This window comes from Pongo pygmaeus, chromosome X (genome assembly GCF_028885625.2).
Source record: "Pongo pygmaeus isolate AG05252 chromosome X, NHGRI_mPonPyg2-v2.0_pri, whole genome shotgun sequence".
NCBI lineage: Eukaryota > Metazoa > Chordata > Mammalia > Primates > Hominidae > Pongo > Pongo pygmaeus.
This window is the reverse complement of record NC_072396.2, coordinates 159751502-159771804: the sequence shown is the minus strand read 5'-3', so window position 1 is coordinate 159771804 and position 20303 is coordinate 159751502. Positions and strand designations below refer to the sequence as shown.

General features: G+C 38.8%; 1 protein-coding gene across 5 annotated transcripts in view; it reads left to right on the top strand.

Moving 5' to 3' along the window:
* Positions 1-20303, top strand: part of F8 (coagulation factor VIII) — a 222926-nt gene that overhangs the window by 173799 nt on the left and 28824 nt on the right. For all 5 annotated transcript variants that reach the window (XM_054471985.1, XM_054471986.1, XM_054471987.1 and 2 more), the window contains 3 exons: positions 15804-15948; positions 17161-17309; positions 18403-18579. In XM_054471985.1, the coding sequence (XP_054327960.1) occupies positions 15804-15948; positions 17161-17309; positions 18403-18579 (471 nt within the window). The remainder of the gene's footprint in view (positions 1-15803; positions 15949-17160; positions 17310-18402; positions 18580-20303) is intronic.

Genomic DNA, 20303 nt, shown 5'->3' with positions numbered 1-20303 from the left:
CAGTGAGCGGAGATCGCGCCACTGCACTCCAGCCTGGGCGACAGAGTGAGACTCCGTCTCAAAAAAAAAAAGAAAAAGAAAAGGATCCTTTTTCCTTTCTTTTCCAGCTTCTAGAGGCCACACACATTCATTAACTCATGGCCTCCTTCCTCCATCTTCGAAGCCAGTAACATTGCACCTTTGTGACTATTCTTAAGTAGTCACGTCTCCCTTTGACTCTCCTCTTCTGCCTCTCTCTCTCACTTCCAAGGCCTCTTGTGATTACATTGGGCCGACCCGGATAATCCAGGATATTCTCCCTATTTTGACATCAGCTAATTGGCAAACTTAATTCCATCTGCAACCTTAAGTCCCTCTTGCCATGCAACATAACACAGTCAAATGTTCTGGGGATTAAAATGTGGACATCACTGGGAGATCATATTGTTCTTAGCACATACAGTTTAGTCACAAGTGAATGATCAACATTTATTAGCTATATAATACTCAAGCTCAACATAAACTTTTTGGATGCTGATAAAACGGAATGGCATTTTACATTGATATATACTTCATTTCAAAACTTCTACTTCTCAATGATTATTCTGTAGCAACAAATTTCTTTTAAATCAGAAATTTGGAAACATAACGAGACCTATCTCAAATCAAAGATGACTATCCCCTTTTGGAGTCAGACTACACATTCATTATTTTAGTCAAAATGAGACATAAAATTCAGGCCCCCAAGAGCTGCCAGTACCCACTTACGCAGGAGGTAGCTAGACGAAACAGGTAGCTTTCTACAAATGATTTTGCACCATCCCACCCGAGAGAGGTGGGTTGGAGTGTTTACTTATTACCTGGGATTTAATTATACTAGCTCTTGCAAAAGCCAAGTCTAAAGGCCATAAATAGAAGGTCAAATTTTCTTCTATATAGAAAGGAGAGCAGCAGAGAAAACAAAATCCTTGGTAAATCTTTAAATAAAGTTCTATGGTTTGAATATGTTATTCATTCTATTTTAACCCCCCCAATACAGATATATTTATAAAAAAGAATATTGTGATTTCTTGTATAACTTGTTTAGGAACAAAGCCACAAATTTATTAATATTTTCTATTCCATGGGAAGAAAAAAATGCTACATGGCAGAATAATTTTTAAAAATTTCCGGCCAGGCTTGGTGGCTTACGCCTGTAATCCCAGCACTTTGGGAGGCAGAGGCGGGCAGATCACAATCAGGAGATCGAGACCATCCTGGCTAACACAGTGAAACCCTGTCTCTACTAAAAAAATACAAAAAATTAGCCGGGCGTGGTGGCGGGCGCCTGTAGTCCCAGCTACTCGGGAGGCTGAGGCAGGAGAATGGCATGAACTCGGGAGGCAGAGCTTGCAGTGAGCCGAGATAGCGCCCCTGCACTCCAGCCTGGGCGACAGAGCAAGACTCCATCTCAAAAAAAAAAAATTCCCATGACACTAAACTCTGATGTGTGATCATATAATAGACTTACATTGATTCCTATTTTAGTGTATTCAAGCAGATAAAAAATCCCAGGTGTTCTATGAGTGATATCATTTTCAGTATTTCTTATGCTGTATGCCATGGTTTAAATCTAGGCCTTTGAATTGGCATTACTACCATATTTCTCAAACTGTATTCCCTTTCTCTTGAATATGTTATGTAATTTTGTCCAGAACCCAGACATGTCAAGGTGTGAAATCCCACGTTTTGGATACTAACATGTGTCTCATTAATTCATACAGTGGGATCATTCATTAATGCCGACATTATAGACTCTCTCTCTCTACACACACACACATACACACTACATTCTTAGAAGATCATTCTGAGACCAGGGTGGAGGATAGGCTGTGCATTCCCAGTACTCTTTCACAGCTGACTCTGTCCTCTGCCAGTGTTTTTCAAACTTTAGTGTGCTTATGAAACACCTAAGGGTCTTATTAAAATTTAGATTCTGATTCAGTAGAACTGACATGGTGCCCAAGGAACTGCATCTCTTTTAAAAAATCTTTATTTAGGCATAATTGACAAATAAAAGTTGCATATATTTAAGAGGTACAACTTGATGTTTTGATATATTTTGTTTTTGATATATGATGTTTGATACATTGTGAAATGGTCACCACAAGCAAGCTAATTAAGATATATCTATCTCTTTGCCTAGCTACCTTTTTTGTGGTGAGAACATTTATGACCTACTCTTTTAGCAAATTTCAAGTATACAATATTGTTTACTATAGTTACTATATCGTACATTAGATCTCCAGAACTAAGTTATCTTGCATAAGTGAAATTTTGTACCCTTTGATCAACATCTCCCTGTTTCCCCCACACCACAGTCCCTAGCACCTAACATTCTACTGTCTGCTTTTATGCGTTTGACCATCTTAGATTCCACATATGAGGTCATGAAGTATTTTTCTTTCTGTGTCTGGCTTATTACACTTAGCATAATATTTTCCAGGTTCATCCATGTTATCACAAGTGGGAGGATTTTCTTCTATTTTAAGGCTGAATAATATTTTATAATTGTGGGACTATTCCATCATATATATATATATCAGATTTTCTTTATCCCTCCATCCATCAATGGACACACTTAGGTTGTTTCCCTATCTTGGCTATTGTGAATACTGTTACAGCGAACATGGGAGTGCAGATATTCAACATACTGATTTTGTATCCTTTGGATATATAACAGAAGTGAGATTGCCAGATCACATGGTATTCTATTTTTACTTTTTTTGAGGAACCTCTATGCTGTTTTTCATAATGGCTGTACCAATTTATTTTTGCAGCAACAGTGTACAAAGGTTTCCTTTTCTCCACATTACCACCAACATTTGTCATCTTTTGTCTTTTTGATAATAGCTATTTGCTATGGTTTGAGTGTTTTCCCCAAAAAACATATGTTGGAAACTTAATTCCCAATGCAACAGTGTTGGCAGGTAGGGCCGAATGGGAGGTGTTTAGGTTACGAGGACTCCACCCTCACGAATGGATTAATGCCGATTACAAAAGCACCTAAGGCTGTGAATTTGAACTCTTGCTCTCTCTTGCCCTCTTTTTCCCCTTCTGCCATGTTATGATATAGAAAGAAGGCCTTTGCCAGATGCTGGCCTCTTGATCTTGGACTGCCCAGCCTCCAGAACTGTGAGCCATATACATTTGTGTTCACTACAAATTACTCAGTCTGTGGTATTCTGTCATAGCAGCATAATAAATTAGAGTCCATAATAAGTTATTGTCCATAACAGACTAAGACACCATTCTAGTAGATGTGAGGGAATATCTCATTGTGTTTTGATTTGCATTTCCCTGTGGGTTAGTGATGCTGAGCATCATTTATCTGTTGGCCTTTTATATTTCTTCTTTTGAAAAATTCTATTTGGGTCCTTTGCCCATTTTTAATTGGGTTGTTTCTTATTAATGAGTTGTTTGAGTTTCTTACCCATTATCAGATATACAGTTTGCAAATATTTTCATCCATTCCATAGGTTGTCTTTTTACTCTGTTGATTATTTCTTTTGCTGTGCAGAAACTTTTTAGTTTGATGCAATCCCAGTTGTCTATTTTTGTTTTTGTTGCCTGTGCTTTTGGTGTCATATAAAAAAATTATTGCCCAAATCAATATCAGGTAGCTTTTTTCCTGTTTTCTTCTAGGAGTTTTATAGTTTCAGGTCTTATATACAAGTGTTTAATCAATTTTGAGTTGAATTTTATGTATAGTGTGAGAAAAGGGCCCAATTTCTTTCTTCTGCATGTGGATATTCAGTTTTCCCAATATCATTTATTGAAGAGACTCTCTTTTCCCCGTTGTGTGTTCTTGGCACCCTTGTCAAAAATCTGTTGACTGTAAATGTGTGAACTTATTTCTGGGCTTTTCTATTCTGTTCCTTTGGTTGATGTGTCTATTTTTATGCCAGTACCATACTATTTTGATTACTGGAGACTTGTAGTATATTTTGAAATCAGGAAGTATGATGCCTCTAGCTTTGTTCTTCTTGCTTAGGATTGCTTTGCCAGGCTGCATGTGGTGGCCCACACCTGTAATCCCAGCACTTTGGGAGGCTGAGGCGGGTGGATCACTTGAGGTCAGGAGTTTAAGAGCAGCCTGGCCAACATGGTGAAACCCTGTCTCTACTGAAAAAATACAAAAATTAGCCAGATGTGGTAGCAGGCCCCTGTGATCCAGCTAATCTGGAGACTGAGGCAGGAGAATCACTTAAACCTGGGAGGCAGAGGTTGTAGTGAGCCGAGATCGCACCACTGCACTCCAGCCTGGGCAACAGAGCAAGACTCTGTCTCAAAAAAAAAAAAAAAAGATTGCTTTGCCTCCTTGGGGTGTTTCGTGATTTCATATTAATTAAAAAAATTTTTTTTATTTCTGTGAAGAACATCATTGAGATTTTGATAGGGATCACATCAAATCTAAAGATTACTTTGGGTAGTGTGGACATTTTAACAATACTAATTCTTCCAATCTAGGAATATGGAATATCTTTTATTTATCTGTGTCTTCTTTAATTTCCTTCATAAATGTTTTCTATATTTTCATTGTACAAGTCTTTCATTTCTTTGGTTAAGCCTGTTCCTAAGTATTTTATTCTTTTGTTGCTATTGTAAATAAGATTATTTTCTAATTTCCTTTGGGATAGTTTATAGTGTATAGAAACACCACTGATTTCTGTATGTTTATTTTGTATCCTGCAACTTTACAGAATTCATGTATTAGTTCTAACAATTTTTTCTTGAGTCTTTAGAGTTTTCTACATGTATGATCATGTCATCTGCAAAAAGAGATAATTTTACTATTCTCTTCTATTTGGATGCTTTTTATTTTATTTATTTTTTAAATTATATTTTAAGTTCTGGGTTACATGTGCAGAACGTGCAGTTTTGTTACATAGGTATACACGTGCCCTGGTGGTTTGCTGCACCCATCAACCCGTCACCTACATTAGGTATTTCTCCTAATGTTATCCCTCCCCTAGCCCCCCACCCCCCAACAGGCCCCGGCGTGTGATGTTCCACTCCCTGTTTCCATGTGTTCTCATTGTTCAGCTCCCACTTATGAGTGAAAACATGCAGTGTTTGGTTTTCTGATCTTGTGATAGTTTGCTGAGAATAATGGTTTCCAGCTTCATCCATGTCCCTGCAAAGGGCAGGAACTCATCCTTTTTATGGCTGTATAGTATTCCATGGTGTATATGTGCTACATTTTCTTAATCCAGTCTATCATTGATGGACATTTGGATTGGTTCCAAGTCTTCGCTATTGTGAATAGTGCCACAGTAAACATACATGTGCATGTGTCTTTATCGTAGAATGATTTATAATCCTTTGGGTATATGCCCAGTAGTGGGATTTGCTGGGTCAAATGGTATTTCTAGTTCTAGATCCTTGAGGAATTGCCATACTGTCTTCCACAATGGTTGAATTAATTTACACTCTCATCAACAGTGTAAAAGCGTTACTATTTTTCCACAACCTCTCCAGCATCTGTTGTTTCCTGACTTTTTAATGATCACCATTCTAACTGGCGTGAGTTGGTATCTTATTGTGGTTTTGATTTGCATTTCTCTAATGACCAGTGATGATGAGCATTTTTTCAAATGTCTGTTGGTTGCATAAATGTCTTCTTTTGAGAAGTGTCTGTTCATATCCTTTGCCCATTTTTTGATGGGGTTGTTTGTTTTTTTCTTATAAATTTGTTTAAGTTCTTTGTGGATTCTGTATATTAGCCCTTTGTCAGATGGATAGATTGCAAAAATTTTCTCCCATTCTGTCGGTTGCCTGTTCACCCTGATGATAGTTTCTTTTGCTGTGCAGAAGCTCTTTAATTTAATTAGATCCCATTTGTCAATTTTGGCTTTTGTTGCCATTGCTTTTGGTGTTTTAGACATGAAGTCTTTGCCCATGCCTATCTCCTGAATGGTATTGCCCAGGTTTTCTTCTAGGATTTTTATGGTCCTAGGTCTTACGTTTAAGTCTTTGATTCATCTTGAGTTGATTTTTGTAAAAGGTGTAAGGAAGGGGTCCAGTTTCAGTTTTCTGCATATGGCTAGCCAGTTTTCCCAACACCATTTATTAAATAGGGAATCTTTTCCCCATTGCTTGTTTGTGTCAGGTTTGTCAAAGATCAGATGGTTGTAGCTGTGTGGTGTTATTTCTGAGGCCTCCGTTCTGTTACATTGGTCTGCATATCTGTTTTGGCCCCAGTACCATGCTGTTTTGGTTACTGTAGCCTTGTAGTATAGTTTCAAGTCAGGTAGCATGTTGCCTCCAGCTTTGTCCTTCCTGCCCAGGATTGTCTTGGCTATGAGGGTTCTTTTTTGGTTCCATATGAAGTTTAAAGTAGTGTTTTCCAATTCTGCGAAGAAAGTCAGTGGTAGCTTGATGGAGATGGCATTGAATCTATAAATTACTTTGGGCAGTATGGCCATTTTCATGATATTGATTCTTCCTATCTGTGAGCATGGAATGTTTTTCCGTTTGTGTCCTCTCTTATTTCCTTGATCAGTGGTTTGTAGTTTTCCTTGAAGAGGTCCTTCACATCCCTTGTAAGTTGTATTTGTAGGTATTTTATTTTCTTAGTAGCAATTGTGAATGGGAGTTCACTCATGATTTGGCTCTCTGTTTGTCTGTTATTGGTGTATAGGAATGCTTGTGATTTTTACACATTGATTTTGTATCCTGAGACTTTGCTGAAGTTGCTTATCAGCTTAAGGAGGTTTTGGGCTGAGATGATGGGGTTTTCTAAATATACAATCATGTCATCTGCAAAGAGAGACAATTTGACTTCCTCTTTTCCTATTTGAATACCCTTTATTGCTTTCTCTTGCCTGATTGCCCTGACCAGAACTTCCAATACTATGTTGAATAGGAGTGGTGAGAGAGGGCATCCTTGTCTTGTGCCGGTTTTCAAAGGGAATGCTTCCAGTTTTTGCCCATTCAGTATGATATGGGCTGTGGGTTTGTCATAAATAGCTCTTATGATTTTGAGATATGTTCCATCGATATGTAGTTTATTGAGAGGTTTTAGCATGAAGGGGTGTTGAATTTTATCGAAGGCCTTTTCTGCATCTATTGAGATAATCATGTGGTTTTTGTCATTGGTTCTGTTTATGTGATGAATTATGTTTATTGATTTGCATATGTTGAACCAGCCTTGCATCCCAGGGATGAAGCCAACTTGATTGTGGTAGATAAGCTTTTTGATGTGCTGCTGGATTCGTTTTGCCAGTATTTTATTGAGGATTTTTGTATTGGTGTTCATCAGGGTTATTGGCCTGAAATTTTCTTTTTTTGTTGTGTCTCTGTCAGGTTTTGGTATCAGGCTGATGCTGGCCTCATAAAATGAGTTAGGGAGGATTCCCTCTTTTTCTATTGTTTGGAATGGTTTCAGAAGGAATGGTACCAGCTCCTCTTTGTGCCTCTGGTAGAATTTGGCTGTGAATCCCTCTGGTCCTGTACTTTTTTTGGTTGGTAGGCTATTAATTACTGCCTCAATTTCAGAACTCGTTATAGGTCTATTCAGGGATTCAACTTCTTCCTGGCTTAGACTTGGGAGGGTGTATGTGTCCAGGAATTTATCTATTTCTTCTAGATTTTCTAGTTTATTTGCATAGATGTGTTTATAGTATTCTCTGATGGTAGTTTGTATTTCTGTGGGATCAGTGGTGATATCCCCAATATCATTTTTTATTGCATCTATTTGATTCTTCTCTCTTTTCTTCTTTATTAGTCTGGCTAGCAGTCTATCTATTTTGTTGATTTTTTCAAAAAAAACAGCTCCTGGATTCAATGATTTTTTGAACTTTTTTTGTGTCTCTATCTCCTTCAGTTCTGCTCTGATCTTAGTTATTTCATGTCTTCTGCTAGCTTTTGAATTTGTTTGCTGTTGCTTCTCTAATTCTTTAATTTTGATGTTAGGGTGTCAATTTTCAATCTTTCCTGCTTTCTCTTGTGGGCATTTAGTACTATAAATTTCCCTCTAAACACTGCTTTAAGTGTGTCCCAGAAATTCTGGTATGCTGTGTCTTCATTCTCATTGGTTTCAAAGAACATCTTTATATCTGCCTTCATTTCATTATTTACCCAGTAGTCATTCAGGAGCAGGTTGTTCAGTTTCCATGTATTTTTGCAGTTTTGAGTGTGTTTCTTAATCCTGAGTTCTAATTTGATTGCACTGTGGTCTGAGAGACTGTTTGTTATGATTTCCATTCTTTTGTATTTGCTGAGGATTGTTTTACTTCCAATTATGTAATCAATTTTAGAATAAGTGTAATGTGGTGCTGAGAAGAATGTATAATCTGTTGATTTGGGGTGGAGAGTTCTGTAGATCTCTATTAGGTCTGCTTGGTCCAGAGCTGAATTCAAGTCCTGAATATCCTCGTAAATTTTCTGTCTCATTGATCTAATATTGACAGTGGAGTGTTAAAGTATCCCACTATTATTGTGTGGGAGTCTAAGTCTCTTTGTGTATGTCTCTAAGAACTTGCTTTATGAATCTGGGTGCTCCTGTATTGGGTGCATATATATTTAGGATAGTTAGCTCTTCTTGCTGCATTTTTCTCTTTACCATTATGTGATGCTCTTCTTTGTCTCTTTTGGTCTTTGTTGGTTTAAAGTCTGTTTTATCAGAGATTAGGATTGCAACTCCTGCTTTTTTTTTTTTTTTTTTTGCTTTCCATTTGCTTGGTAAATATTCCTCCATCCCTTTATTTTGAGCCTATATGTGTCTTTGCAAGTGAGATGAGTCTCCTGAATACAGCATACTGATGGGTCTTGACTCTTTATCCAATTTGCCAGTCTGTGTCTTTTAATTGGGGTATTTAGCCCATTTACATTTAAGGTTAATATTGTTATGTGTGAATTTCATCCTGTCATTATGATGCTAGCTGGTTGTTTTGCCCATTAGTTAATGCAGTTTCTTCATAGTGTCAATGTTCTTTACAATTCGGTATGTTTTTGCAGTGGCTAGTACCAGTTGTTCCTTTCCATGTTTAGTGCTTCTTTCAGGAGCTCTTGTAAGGCAGGTCTGGTGGTGACAAAATCCCTCAGCATTTGCTTGTCTGTAAAGAATTTCATTTCTCCTTCACTTATGAAGCTTTAAGAGGTTTAATTGACTCACAGTTCTGCATGGCTGTCCCATAAGTCCCATGTTCTTTCCTCAGGAAACCTACAGTCATAGCAGAAAGGGAAATAGGCACATCTTACATGGCAGCAGGCAAGAGAGAGTGTGTGAAGGAGGAACTGTCAAACACTTATAAAACCATCAGCTCTCGTAAGAACTCACTATCAGGAGAACAGCATGGGGGAAACCATCCCCATGATCCAATCACCTCCCACTAGGTCCCTCCCTTGACATGTGGGGATTATGGGGATTACAATTCAAGGTGAGATTTGAGTGGGAACATAGAGCCAAACCATATCAGTATCTAAAAGGAAAAACCTTCAGTTTTTCCACATTCGGTTATGATATCAGCTGTGAGCTTTTCCTATATGGTCTTTATTGTGTTAAGTTCCTTCTGTATCTATCTTGCTGAAAGTTTTTATTATGAAGGGATATCTAGTTTTGTCAAATTCTTTTTCTGTATTGATCGAAATAATCATGTGTTTTTTATCTTTCATTCTGATAATGTGGTATATCACATTGATTGATTTGCCCATGTTGAACCATCCTTGCATCCTAGGGATAAATTCCACTTGTTCATGATGAATGATCCTTTTAATGTGCTGTTGAATTTGGTTGGCTGGTGTTTTGTTGAGGATTTTTGTATCCGTGTTCATCAGGGATATTGGCCTGTAGTTTTCTTTCTTTTCTTTTCTCTTTTTTTTTTTTTTTTTTTTTTGAGACAGAGTCTTGCTCTGTCGCCCAGGCTGGAGTGCAGTGGTATGATCTTGGCTCACTACAACCTCTACCTCCTGGATTCAAGCAATTCTCCTGCCTCAGCCTCCTGAGTAGCTGGGACTACTGGAACATGCCATCACACCCAGCTAATTTTTGTATTTTTTTAGTAGAGATGAGTTTTCACCTTGTTGACCAGGCTGGTCTCGAATTCCTGACCTCAAGTGATTTGCCTGCTTCAGCCTCCCAAAGTGTTGGGATTACAGGCTTAAGCCACCACACCTGGCCTGGCCTGTAGTTTTCTTTTCTAGTGTTGTTTTTGCCTGGATATGGTATCAGGGTGATGCTGGCTAATAAATTGTGTTTTGAAGTGTTCTCTCATATTTTTTGGAAGAGTTTATGAAATACTGGTAGTAATACTTCGTTGAATGTTTGATAGAATTCATCCATGAAGCCATTGGTCCTGGGCTTTTCTTTGTTGGAAAGTTTTTGATTACTAGATTTAATATCCCTATTTGTTGTTAGTTGTTAAGGCTTTCTATTTCTTTGTTATTCAGTTTTGGTATGTTATATGTTTCTAGGAATTTATCCATTTCCTCTAGGTTAACCAATTTGTTGACACTTACAATAGTCCCTTATGGTTCTGTCTGTTTCTGTGACATCAGTTGTAATGTCTCCTCTTTCATTTATATTTTATTTATATGAGTCTTCTCTCTTTTTTTGTAGTCTAGATAAGGACTTGTCAATTTTGTTTATTTTTTCAAAAAAATCAACTCTTAGTTTTGTCAATTATTTCCAATTGTTTTTTTATTCTCCGTTTTATTTATTTCTGCTCTAGCATTTATTATTTCCTTTGTTCTGCTACCTTTGGGCTTAGTTTTTTTTTTCTTCTTTTTGTAGTTCCTGGAGGTGATAAGTTGGGTTGTTTATTTCATATGTTTCTTCTTTTTAAATATAGGCATTTATTGCTATAAATTTCCCTATTAGTATGCTTTTACTGCATCCTTTAAGTTTTGGTATATTATCAAGATTTCAGTTTCTTCTGTGACCCAATGGTCGTTCAAGAATGTGTTGTTTAGTTTCCACATATTTGTGAATTTTCATGTTTTCTTATTGTTATTGATTTGTAGTTTCAAAGGGAATGCTTCCAGTTTTTGCCCATTCGGTATGATATTGGCTGTGGGTTTGTCATAGATATGATTTGTAGTTTCAATCTACTGTGGTCAGAAAATATACTTGGTATGATATTAATCTTAAATTTATTATAACTTGTTTTGTGACCTGAAAGGTGATCTGTCCTGAAGAATGTTCTGTGTGTGCTTGATAATTCTACTGTTGGGTGGAAAGTTCTATATACACATTTTAGGTCCATTGGGTCTATTTTATTCTTCAGTTCTGTTTTGTCCTTATTGATTTTCTGTTGGGATGATCTATTCATTATAGAGAGTGGAGTATTGAAGTCAACTATATTGTATTGTTATCTATTTCTTCTTCCATGTCTGTCAATGTTTGCTTTATATATTTAGGTGCTTTCATGTTGGGTACATATATATTTATAATTATTACATTTTCCTGTTCAAGTGACCCTTTTATTATATAATGACCTTCTATGTCTCATGTCACAGTATTTTACTTAAAGACTATTTTATCTCATACAAGTATAGCCACCCCTGCTCTCTTTTGGTTACAGTTTGCATGGCATAACTTTCTCCACCCCTTCACTTTCAGCCTATGTATGTCCTTAAATCAAAAGTGAGTCTGTTATCAACAACATGTAGTTGGGTCCTGTTTATTTTTGTTTCTTACTTCCCATCTCTGAATTGTTGGCTTTTTAAAAAGCCCATTCAGTTACTCTATGTCTTTTGATTGGGGAGTTTAGTCAATTTACACTTAAAGTAATTATTGATAGGTTAGGACTTTCTGTTGCCATTCTGTTAATAGTTTTCTGTTTTGTAGTTTTCTTGTTCCTTTCTTCTTTTTCTTTCTTTGTGGTTTGATGATTTTTGCTTGGATGTGTTTTGATTCTTTTCTCTTTATCTTCTGTATATCTACTGTGTGTGTGTGTGTGTGGTTACCACAGGGATCAAATTGAACATTTTATAGTTATGGCAGTCTGTTTTAAGCTGACAACACCTTCAATCACATACAGAAACTCTATACTTTACTCATTCCCCCCGCCACAACTTTATGTAATCGACGTCATATTTTACTTCCTTCTATATTGTGTTTCCATTGAGAAATTTCTGTCACTATAGTTACTATTACTATTTTTGTCTTTTAATTTATAAATTAATATTAATAGTGATTTATAACAATCATTATAGTGTTACAATATTCTATGTTTCTCTTTATATTTACCTTTAGCAATGAAAGGATTCATATGGTTTTGTGTTATTGGTTTTATTTCTTTTTTATTATTATTATTATTATTATTATACTTTAGGTTTTATGGTACATGTGCGCAACGTGCAGGTAAGTTACATATGTATACATGTGCCATGCTGGTGCGCTGCACCCATTAACTCGTCATCTAGCATTAGGTATATCTCCCAATGCTATCCCTCCCCCCTCCCTCCACCCCACAACAGTCCCCGAAGTGTGATGTTCCCCTTCCTGTGTCCATGTGTTCTCATTGTTCAATTCCCACCTATGAGTGAGAATATGCGGTGTTTGGTTTTTTGTTCTTGCGATAGTTTACTGAGAATGATGATTTCCAATTTCATCCATGTCCCTACAAAGGACATGAACTCATCATTTTTTATGGCTGCATAGTATTCCATGGTGTATATGTGCCACATTTTCTTAATCCAGTCTATCATTGTTGGACATTTGGGTTGGTTCCAAGTCTTTGCTATTGTGAATAATGCCGCAATAAACATACGTGTGCATGTGTCTTTATAGCAGCATGATTTATAGTCCTTTGGGTATATACCCAGTAATGGGATGGCTGGGTCAAATGGAATTTCTAGTTCTAGATCCCTGAGGAATTGCCACACTGACTTCCACAATGGTTGAACTAGTTTACAGTCCCACCAACAGTGTAAAAGTGTTCCTATTTCTCCACATCCTCTCCAGCACCTGTTGTTTCCTGACTTTTTAATGATTGCCATTCTAACTGGTGTGAGATGGTATCTCATTGTGGTTTTGATTTGCATTTCTCTGATGGCCAGTGATGGTGAGCATTTTTTCATGTGTTTTTTGGCTGCATAAATGTCTTCTTTTGAGAAGTGTCTGTTCATATCCTTTGCCCACTTTTTGATGGGGTTGTTTGTTTTTTTCTTGTGAATTTGTTGGAGTTCATTGTAGATTCTGGATATTAGCCCTTTGTCAGATGAGTAGGTTGCGAAAATTTTCTCCCATTTTGTAGGTTGCCTGTTCACTCTGATGGTAGTTTCCTTTGCTGTGCAGAAGCTCTTTAGTTTAATTAGATCCCATTTGTCAATTTTGGCTTTTGTTGCCATTGCTTTTGGTGTTTTAGACATGAAGTCCTTGCCCATGCCTATGTCCTGAATGGTAATGCCTAGGTTTTCTTCTAGGGTTTTTATGGTTTTAGGTCTAACATTTAAGTCTTTAATCCATCTTGAATTGATTTTTGTATAAGGTGTAAGGAAGGGATCCAGTTTCAGCTTTCTACATACGGCTAGCCAGTTTTCCCAGCACCATTTATTAAATAGGGAATCCTTTCCCCATTTCTTGTTTTTGTCAGGTTTGTCAAAGATCAGATAGTTGTAGATATGTGGCATTGTTTCTGAGGGCTCTGTTCTGTTCCATTGATCTGTATCTCTGTTTTGGTACCAGTACCATGCTGTTTTGGTTACTGTAGCCACAAGGTTTTTTTAATTTCAACTTAAAGAACTATTAGCACTTCTTATAAGGCAGGTCTCGTGGTGACAAACTCCCTCAGTTTTTGTTTGAGAAAGGCTTTATCTTTGTCTTCATTCTTAAAGGACAGTTTTTCCAGATAAAGTATTGTTGATTGGATTTTTTTTCTCTCTAGTACTTTGAATATATCATCCCACTCTTTCCTGACATGCTGAGATATCCACTCATAGTCTTATGGAGCTCCCCTATAGGTGACAATTCACTGTCTTCTTACTACCCCAAAATTCTCTTTTGTCTTTGTTGATAATTTAATTATAATGCGTCTCACTGTAGACTTCTGTGGGTTTAATGTATTTGGTTATCTTTGGGCTTAATGAATCCAGATGGCACTTTCCCTCCCTAGATTTGGGGAGTTCTCACCTATTATTTCTTTAAATAAGTTTCCTTTCTCTCTCTCTTCTCCTTTTAAGATTTCTATAATGCATCTATCATTTTGCTTGATGATGTCCCATAAGTCCTATGTTCTTTCTTCACTCTTTCTCATTTTTCTTTTTATTCCACTAACTACATAATTTCAAATGACTTGTCTTCAAGTTTACAAATTCTTTCTTCTGAATGATTGAGTCTGCTATTAAAGATCGCTATTAAATTTTTTAGTTCAGTCATTCTTCAGCTATATTCAGCAATATTCTTTAGCTACAGGATTTTTATTTGGTTCTTTTTTATGGTTTTTATTTCTTTATTAAACTTCTAATGTTGTTCATGTATTGTTTTCCTCATTTTGTTAGTCGTCTTCCTGTATCCTCTTGTAGCTCATTGAGCTTCTTTAAATGATTATTTTGAATTCTTTGTCAAAAATTTCATGAATCTCCATTTCTTCAGGGTTGGTTACTGGAGCTTTATTAGTTCCCTTTGGTGATGTCATATTTGCCTGATTCTTCATGATCCACATAGCTTTGCATTGGTATCTGTGCATTTGAGTGAGCTGACACCTCTTCTGGTCTGAAGTTGAGTACTCAGACAATGGGCCCATTACCAGGGCTTTGGATAGGTATAGCTCTCTCTGGGTCCTTGAGTGGGCAGGACTGCCTGCAGACCATGATGCAGTGGGCCTGGAGCTGGGTCAAAGGGCTGCTTCAGGGTCCCCACTTGGGCCCACAGTCAGCGGGCCTGTTATGGGGGCACAGGTAAGTGTGGATTCAGGCAGGACTGTCTCCAGAACATGGTACAGCAAGACTGGAGTTGGCTCACAGGGTTACTTCTGAGTCCACAGTCAGGTCTAGTTGGTGGGCCTGGTTCCAGAGGTAGACTGGCATGACTCCCACCAGTTTCCTGAGTAGGCAAAACTTCCCCAAGACCATGGTAGTGTGGTACTGAAGCTGCTTCAGGTACAGCTGCTTCAGAGTCCACAGTTGGGATCCCTGTTACTGGGGTTGCCAATGGGAGTTGCTCCTCCCAGATTCCTGGGCAGATAGGGATAGTGGTAGGACCACATACAAACAGCTCTGGAGCTAAGTCCCCAGGGTGGTGGGCTGCTTCTGGGTCCACAACCAGAACTACAGTTGACAGGCCTGCCACTAAAATGTGGGCCTGCCTTATTAAACTATTCATCTTTGTTCTTGAGCTCTACCAGGGTTTCTCAACCTCCTACCTGAATCCCAAGGCTCCCACAAAGACACTCTTGTCCATAGATCATTGTCAAATTATTGTTCCTGTGGGGGAACAAGAGCTAGGGACCTCCTATCCCATCAACTCACTGATACCGTTGTCCTGATGCTGCATTTTGAATTGTCCTCAGGTGATGCTGCTACTCCTGGGCTGTGGATCATGCTGGAGTAGCAGAGCCCAAATGGCTTCCTCAACTTTTATAAGCCTTTTACAGGAACTCAAAGTAGAAAATAACTTCACTTGCCCCAGACCTAATAATTTCCCTTGTTCCCACTTCTTCTTGGTGCTTTCCTCCTTTGTGTCTACCATCGTAACGTCCATCTAACCATAGTTATCTTATGTAGATGTTGGATGCTGTTGAGAAATGCACAAAGCAAATTAGAAGGAAGATATGATTGACAGAAATTGCTTTTTACTCTGTATTCACTTTCCATGTATTTGTGCTAATCTCTCCATACAGGTCTTCTTTGGCAATGTGGATTCATCTGGGATAAAACACAATATTTTTAACCCTCCAATTATTGCTCGATACATCCGTTTGCACCCAACTCATTATAGCATTCGCAGCACTCTTCGCATGGAGTTGATGGGCTGTGATTTAAATAGTAAGTGCCAAGTCATCCCATATCCTTCTTCCCTCAACCATGGGTAGGGTGACTAACTGTTCTAGTTATCCTGAGACTGGGAGAGGGGTTCCCAGTATCAGGACACAAAATTGTCAGTGCTAAAACCAGCATAGTCCTGGGCAAACCCAGAAATACCATTCAACCCAGCAACCCCATCACTGGGTATATAATCAAAGGAATATAAATCATTCTGTCATAAAGACACATGCACGCATATGTTCATTTCAGCGCTATTCACAATAGCAAAGGCATGGAATCAACCTAAATGCCCATCAACAACAGATTGGATAAAGAAAATGTGGTACATACATACCATGGAATACTATGCAGCCATAAAAAAGAATGAGATCATGTCCTTTTCAGCAACATAGATGCAGCTAGAGGCCATTATCATAAATGAACTAATGCAGGAACAGAAAACCAAATATCATGTGTTCTCATAAGTGGGAGCTAAACATTAAATGCACATGGACACAATGATGGACACTCAGGAGGGGAGAGGTTGGGAGGGGGGTGTGGGTTAGAAGGTTATGTATTGGGTACTGCACTCACTACCTGGGTGAGGGGATCATTCATACACCAAGCCTCAGTGACATGCAATTTACCCATGCAACAAACCTACCCATGTACCCCTAGAATCTAAAATAAAAGTAGAAGAAGAAAAGAAACAAAGAAAATTAAAGAGTCACACAAAGTGGGAAGAGCTGGCCAGAAAACAGATAACAATAACAGAATTGACCAGGCGAGGTGGCTCACACCTGTAATCCCAGCACTTTGGGAGGCCAAGGCGGGCGGATCACGAGGTCAGGAGATCAAGACCATCCTGGCTAACACGGTGAAACCCCAACTCTACTAAAAATACAAAAAATTAGCGGGGCATGGTGGCATGTGCCTGTAGTCCCAGCTACTCGGGAGGCTGAGGCAAGAGAATCGCTTGAACTCGGGAGGCAGAGGTTGCAGTGAGCTGAGATCATGCCACTACACTCCAGCCTGGGTGACAAAGTGAGACTCCATCTCAAAAAAACAAAAAGCAAAACAAAACAAAAAACCAATAACAGAATCTGTGCAAAAGTTAACACCTGAGAAATGATATTATGATGACAGTAGCCCTAGAATATCAGTGGAAGCTGCTCAGTATAACTGAGGCTGAAGCATGTCCTTGTGATAACCTTCTTTTTTCTTTTCTTTGAGGTTGCAGCATGCCATTGGGAATGGAGAGTAAAGCAATATCAGATGCACAGATTACTGCTTCATCCTACTTTACCAATATGTTTGCCACCTGGTCTCCTTCAAAAGCTCGACTTCACCTCCAAGGGAGGAGTAATGCCTGGAGACCTCAGGTAAGAGGCAACAGATTTACTGTTTAACTGACTCAGAGCAGTGGTTGGGGAAAAAATCGGGGAAGGCCTTGACTATTTCTTCTGAGGTATTTCTGTCAACTGTTAGTTCTAAAAAGTGTGTCAAGGAAGTTTGGTTATGGGCAGACAACCACACAGGCATTTGGGGGAAATGATCTCTAATTGAACCTCCTGGAAGAAGAATCTCTATGTCTAGTACTGGGCTAATATCTGTCAAAGAATTGTAGAAGCTAAAGTCCATTTTACAGATAAATATCAACAATTAGCTTTCTTTCCAGGTTTCTCATTACATCAATGAAAAGTAAACATTTACTACACATCTTAGTATCCCTAGGATGAGCCTAGGGATACAAAGGTGAACTGTGAAAAATTTTGGCCCTGAAGTTGCTTAGAGTTGAATAAGAGAGACTGACTAGCCAATAGAAAGTAGAGGCTGGGTGCAGTGGCTCATGCCTGTAATCCCAGCACTTTGGGAGGCTGAGGCGGGCCGATCACAAGGTCAGGAGTTCTAGACCACTCTTTTGCTGAGGCAGGATAATCGCATGAACCCGGGAGGCGGAGGTTGCAGTGAGCTGAGATCACGCTATTGCACTCCAGCGACAGTGCCTGACTCTGTCTGAAAGAGACAGAGACAGAGAGAGAGAGAGAAAGGAAAGAAGGAAGGAAGAGGAAGGAAGGAAGGAGCGAGGCCGGGCAGAGTGACTCACGCCTGTAATCCTAGCACTTTGGGAGGCCTAGGTGGAAGATCACCTGAAGTCAGGAGTTCAAGACCAGCCTGGCCAACCTGGTGAAAACTCATCTCTACTAAAAATATAAAATTATCCGGACATGGTGGTGGGCACCTGTAACCACAGCTACTCGGGAACCTGAGGCAGGAGAATCGGTTGAACTCGGGAGGCAGAGGTTCAGTGAGCTGAGATCGTGCCATTGCACTACAGCCTGGGTGACAGAGCAAGACTCTGTCTCAAAAAAGAAAGTAGAATGAGAAGTGCTGTGGTATGGTTAAGAGGGATTTGGGAATTTCTGGGAATAAATGGTGACCAAGAGGCTACTAGTCCAACTCTATTGCCCTCAGGTGAATAATCCAAAAGAGTGGCTGCAAGTGGACTTTCAGAAGACAATGAAAGTCACAGGAATAACTACTCAGGGAGTAAAATCTCTGCTTACCAGCATGTATGTGAAGGAATTCCTCATCTCCAGCAGTCAAGATGGCCATCACTGGACTCTCTTTTTTCAGAATGGCAAAGTAAAGGTATGCCGGTCCCCTTGGAAAGAAAGAAAGAAAAAAAATACCAACTCTCCTAGAGCTTAACATAACATAACAAGGTTGATATATGACCAAACTTTCAGGGCAAAATTTATTAAGTACCTATGGTAGCAAGACATTGTAAAAGGCATTCTGAGAGAACACAGTGACTTTAAGAAAAAGGTAAAATACTGAGAAAAGGGCAGAGTAGATCCAAGAATTAATTCTCCTCATCAGCACCTTGATTCCCAAGCCTTTTTGACCTTTAACTTTAGTGGTCCAGGAAGTCTTCATTCTTAATCTGGGTTTGCTGGATAATTCAACAAATTATGCTGATTAAAAGACATGACATAAAGTCTTATCACCCCATGAGTAATGGGGGAAGGAATAGTTCCTCTCTTTGGTATTTTTTATATTCTTTTTTCATCAAGAATTAACCATGATGTGGTCCTTACCAATCTCTCTAATACAGTCTCTTGCCACTTGGCTCTTTAAGCTCCATCCATACTAAGAAATTCTCAGGTCACTAAATACAGCCATTATATCTCATACCAGGCTTTTAAATAGATACTATTTCTTCTACCTGGAACATTTTTCTAGCTACCCTCTACTGCCACTTTCACCTGACTCATTCATTAAGTCTCAGATAAACATCATGTCCAAGAAGAATTCCCTTATCCATCAAGGCTGGATGAAAGACTTCACCAAACTGGCAGTTTGGTGAACTGAAGTCTAGACATTGGATATTCTGGAAGAAATTCCCATTTAAAAGAGGTTATATCTCTGATTAGTGCCACAACATGATGAACTTTCAAAATATGCTAAGTGAAGGCCGGGCGTGGTGGCTGATGCCTGTAATCCAGCACTTTGGGAGGCCGAGGCAGGCAGATCACGAGGTCAGGAGATCGAGACCATCCTGGCTAACACGGTGAAACCACATCTCTACTAAAAATACAAAAAATTAGCCAAATGTGGTGGCGGGTGCCTGTAGTCCCAGCTACTCGGGAGACTGAGACAGGAGAATGGCATGAACCCGGGAGTCAGAGCTTGCAGTGAGCCGAGATCGCGCCACTGCATTCCAGCCTGGGCAACAGAGTGAGACTCCATCTCAAAAAAAAAAAAAAAAGAAAGAAAAAGAAAAGAAAAGAAAATATGCTAAGTGAATAGGCCAGACATAAAAGGATAGATATTATATGATTCTACTTATATGAGTGTGTTAGTCAGGGATATCCAAAGAAACAGAACCAATAGGAGATTCTGTCTGTCTGTCTGTTTCTCTCTCTCTCTCTCTCTCTCTCTCTGTCTCTCTCTCTGGATGAGCTAAACTGTTTTAGTTCAAGACTGAAAGCAGGAAAAAGCTGATGTTCCAGTCCAAAGGCAGTCAGGCAGCAAGAATACTTTCTTACTTGGGGAAGACTCAGTCTTTTTGTTCTATTCAGGCCTTCAACTAATTGGATGATGCCTCCCACATTAGGGACAGCAATCTGCTTTACTCAGTCTACTGACTTCAATGTTAATCTCATTCAAAAACACCTTCACAGAAATAACCAGAATAATGTTTGAGTAAATATCTGGGCACCTTATGACCAAGTAAAGTAGATACATAAAATTAACCATGACGAGTCCACCCCTTGTCAATGTAGCACCCACCATACACATCTCCTTTATCTCTAAGTAGAGACAAAAATGAGGTCATAATTCCACCTAACATGATATAACAAAACTTGGCT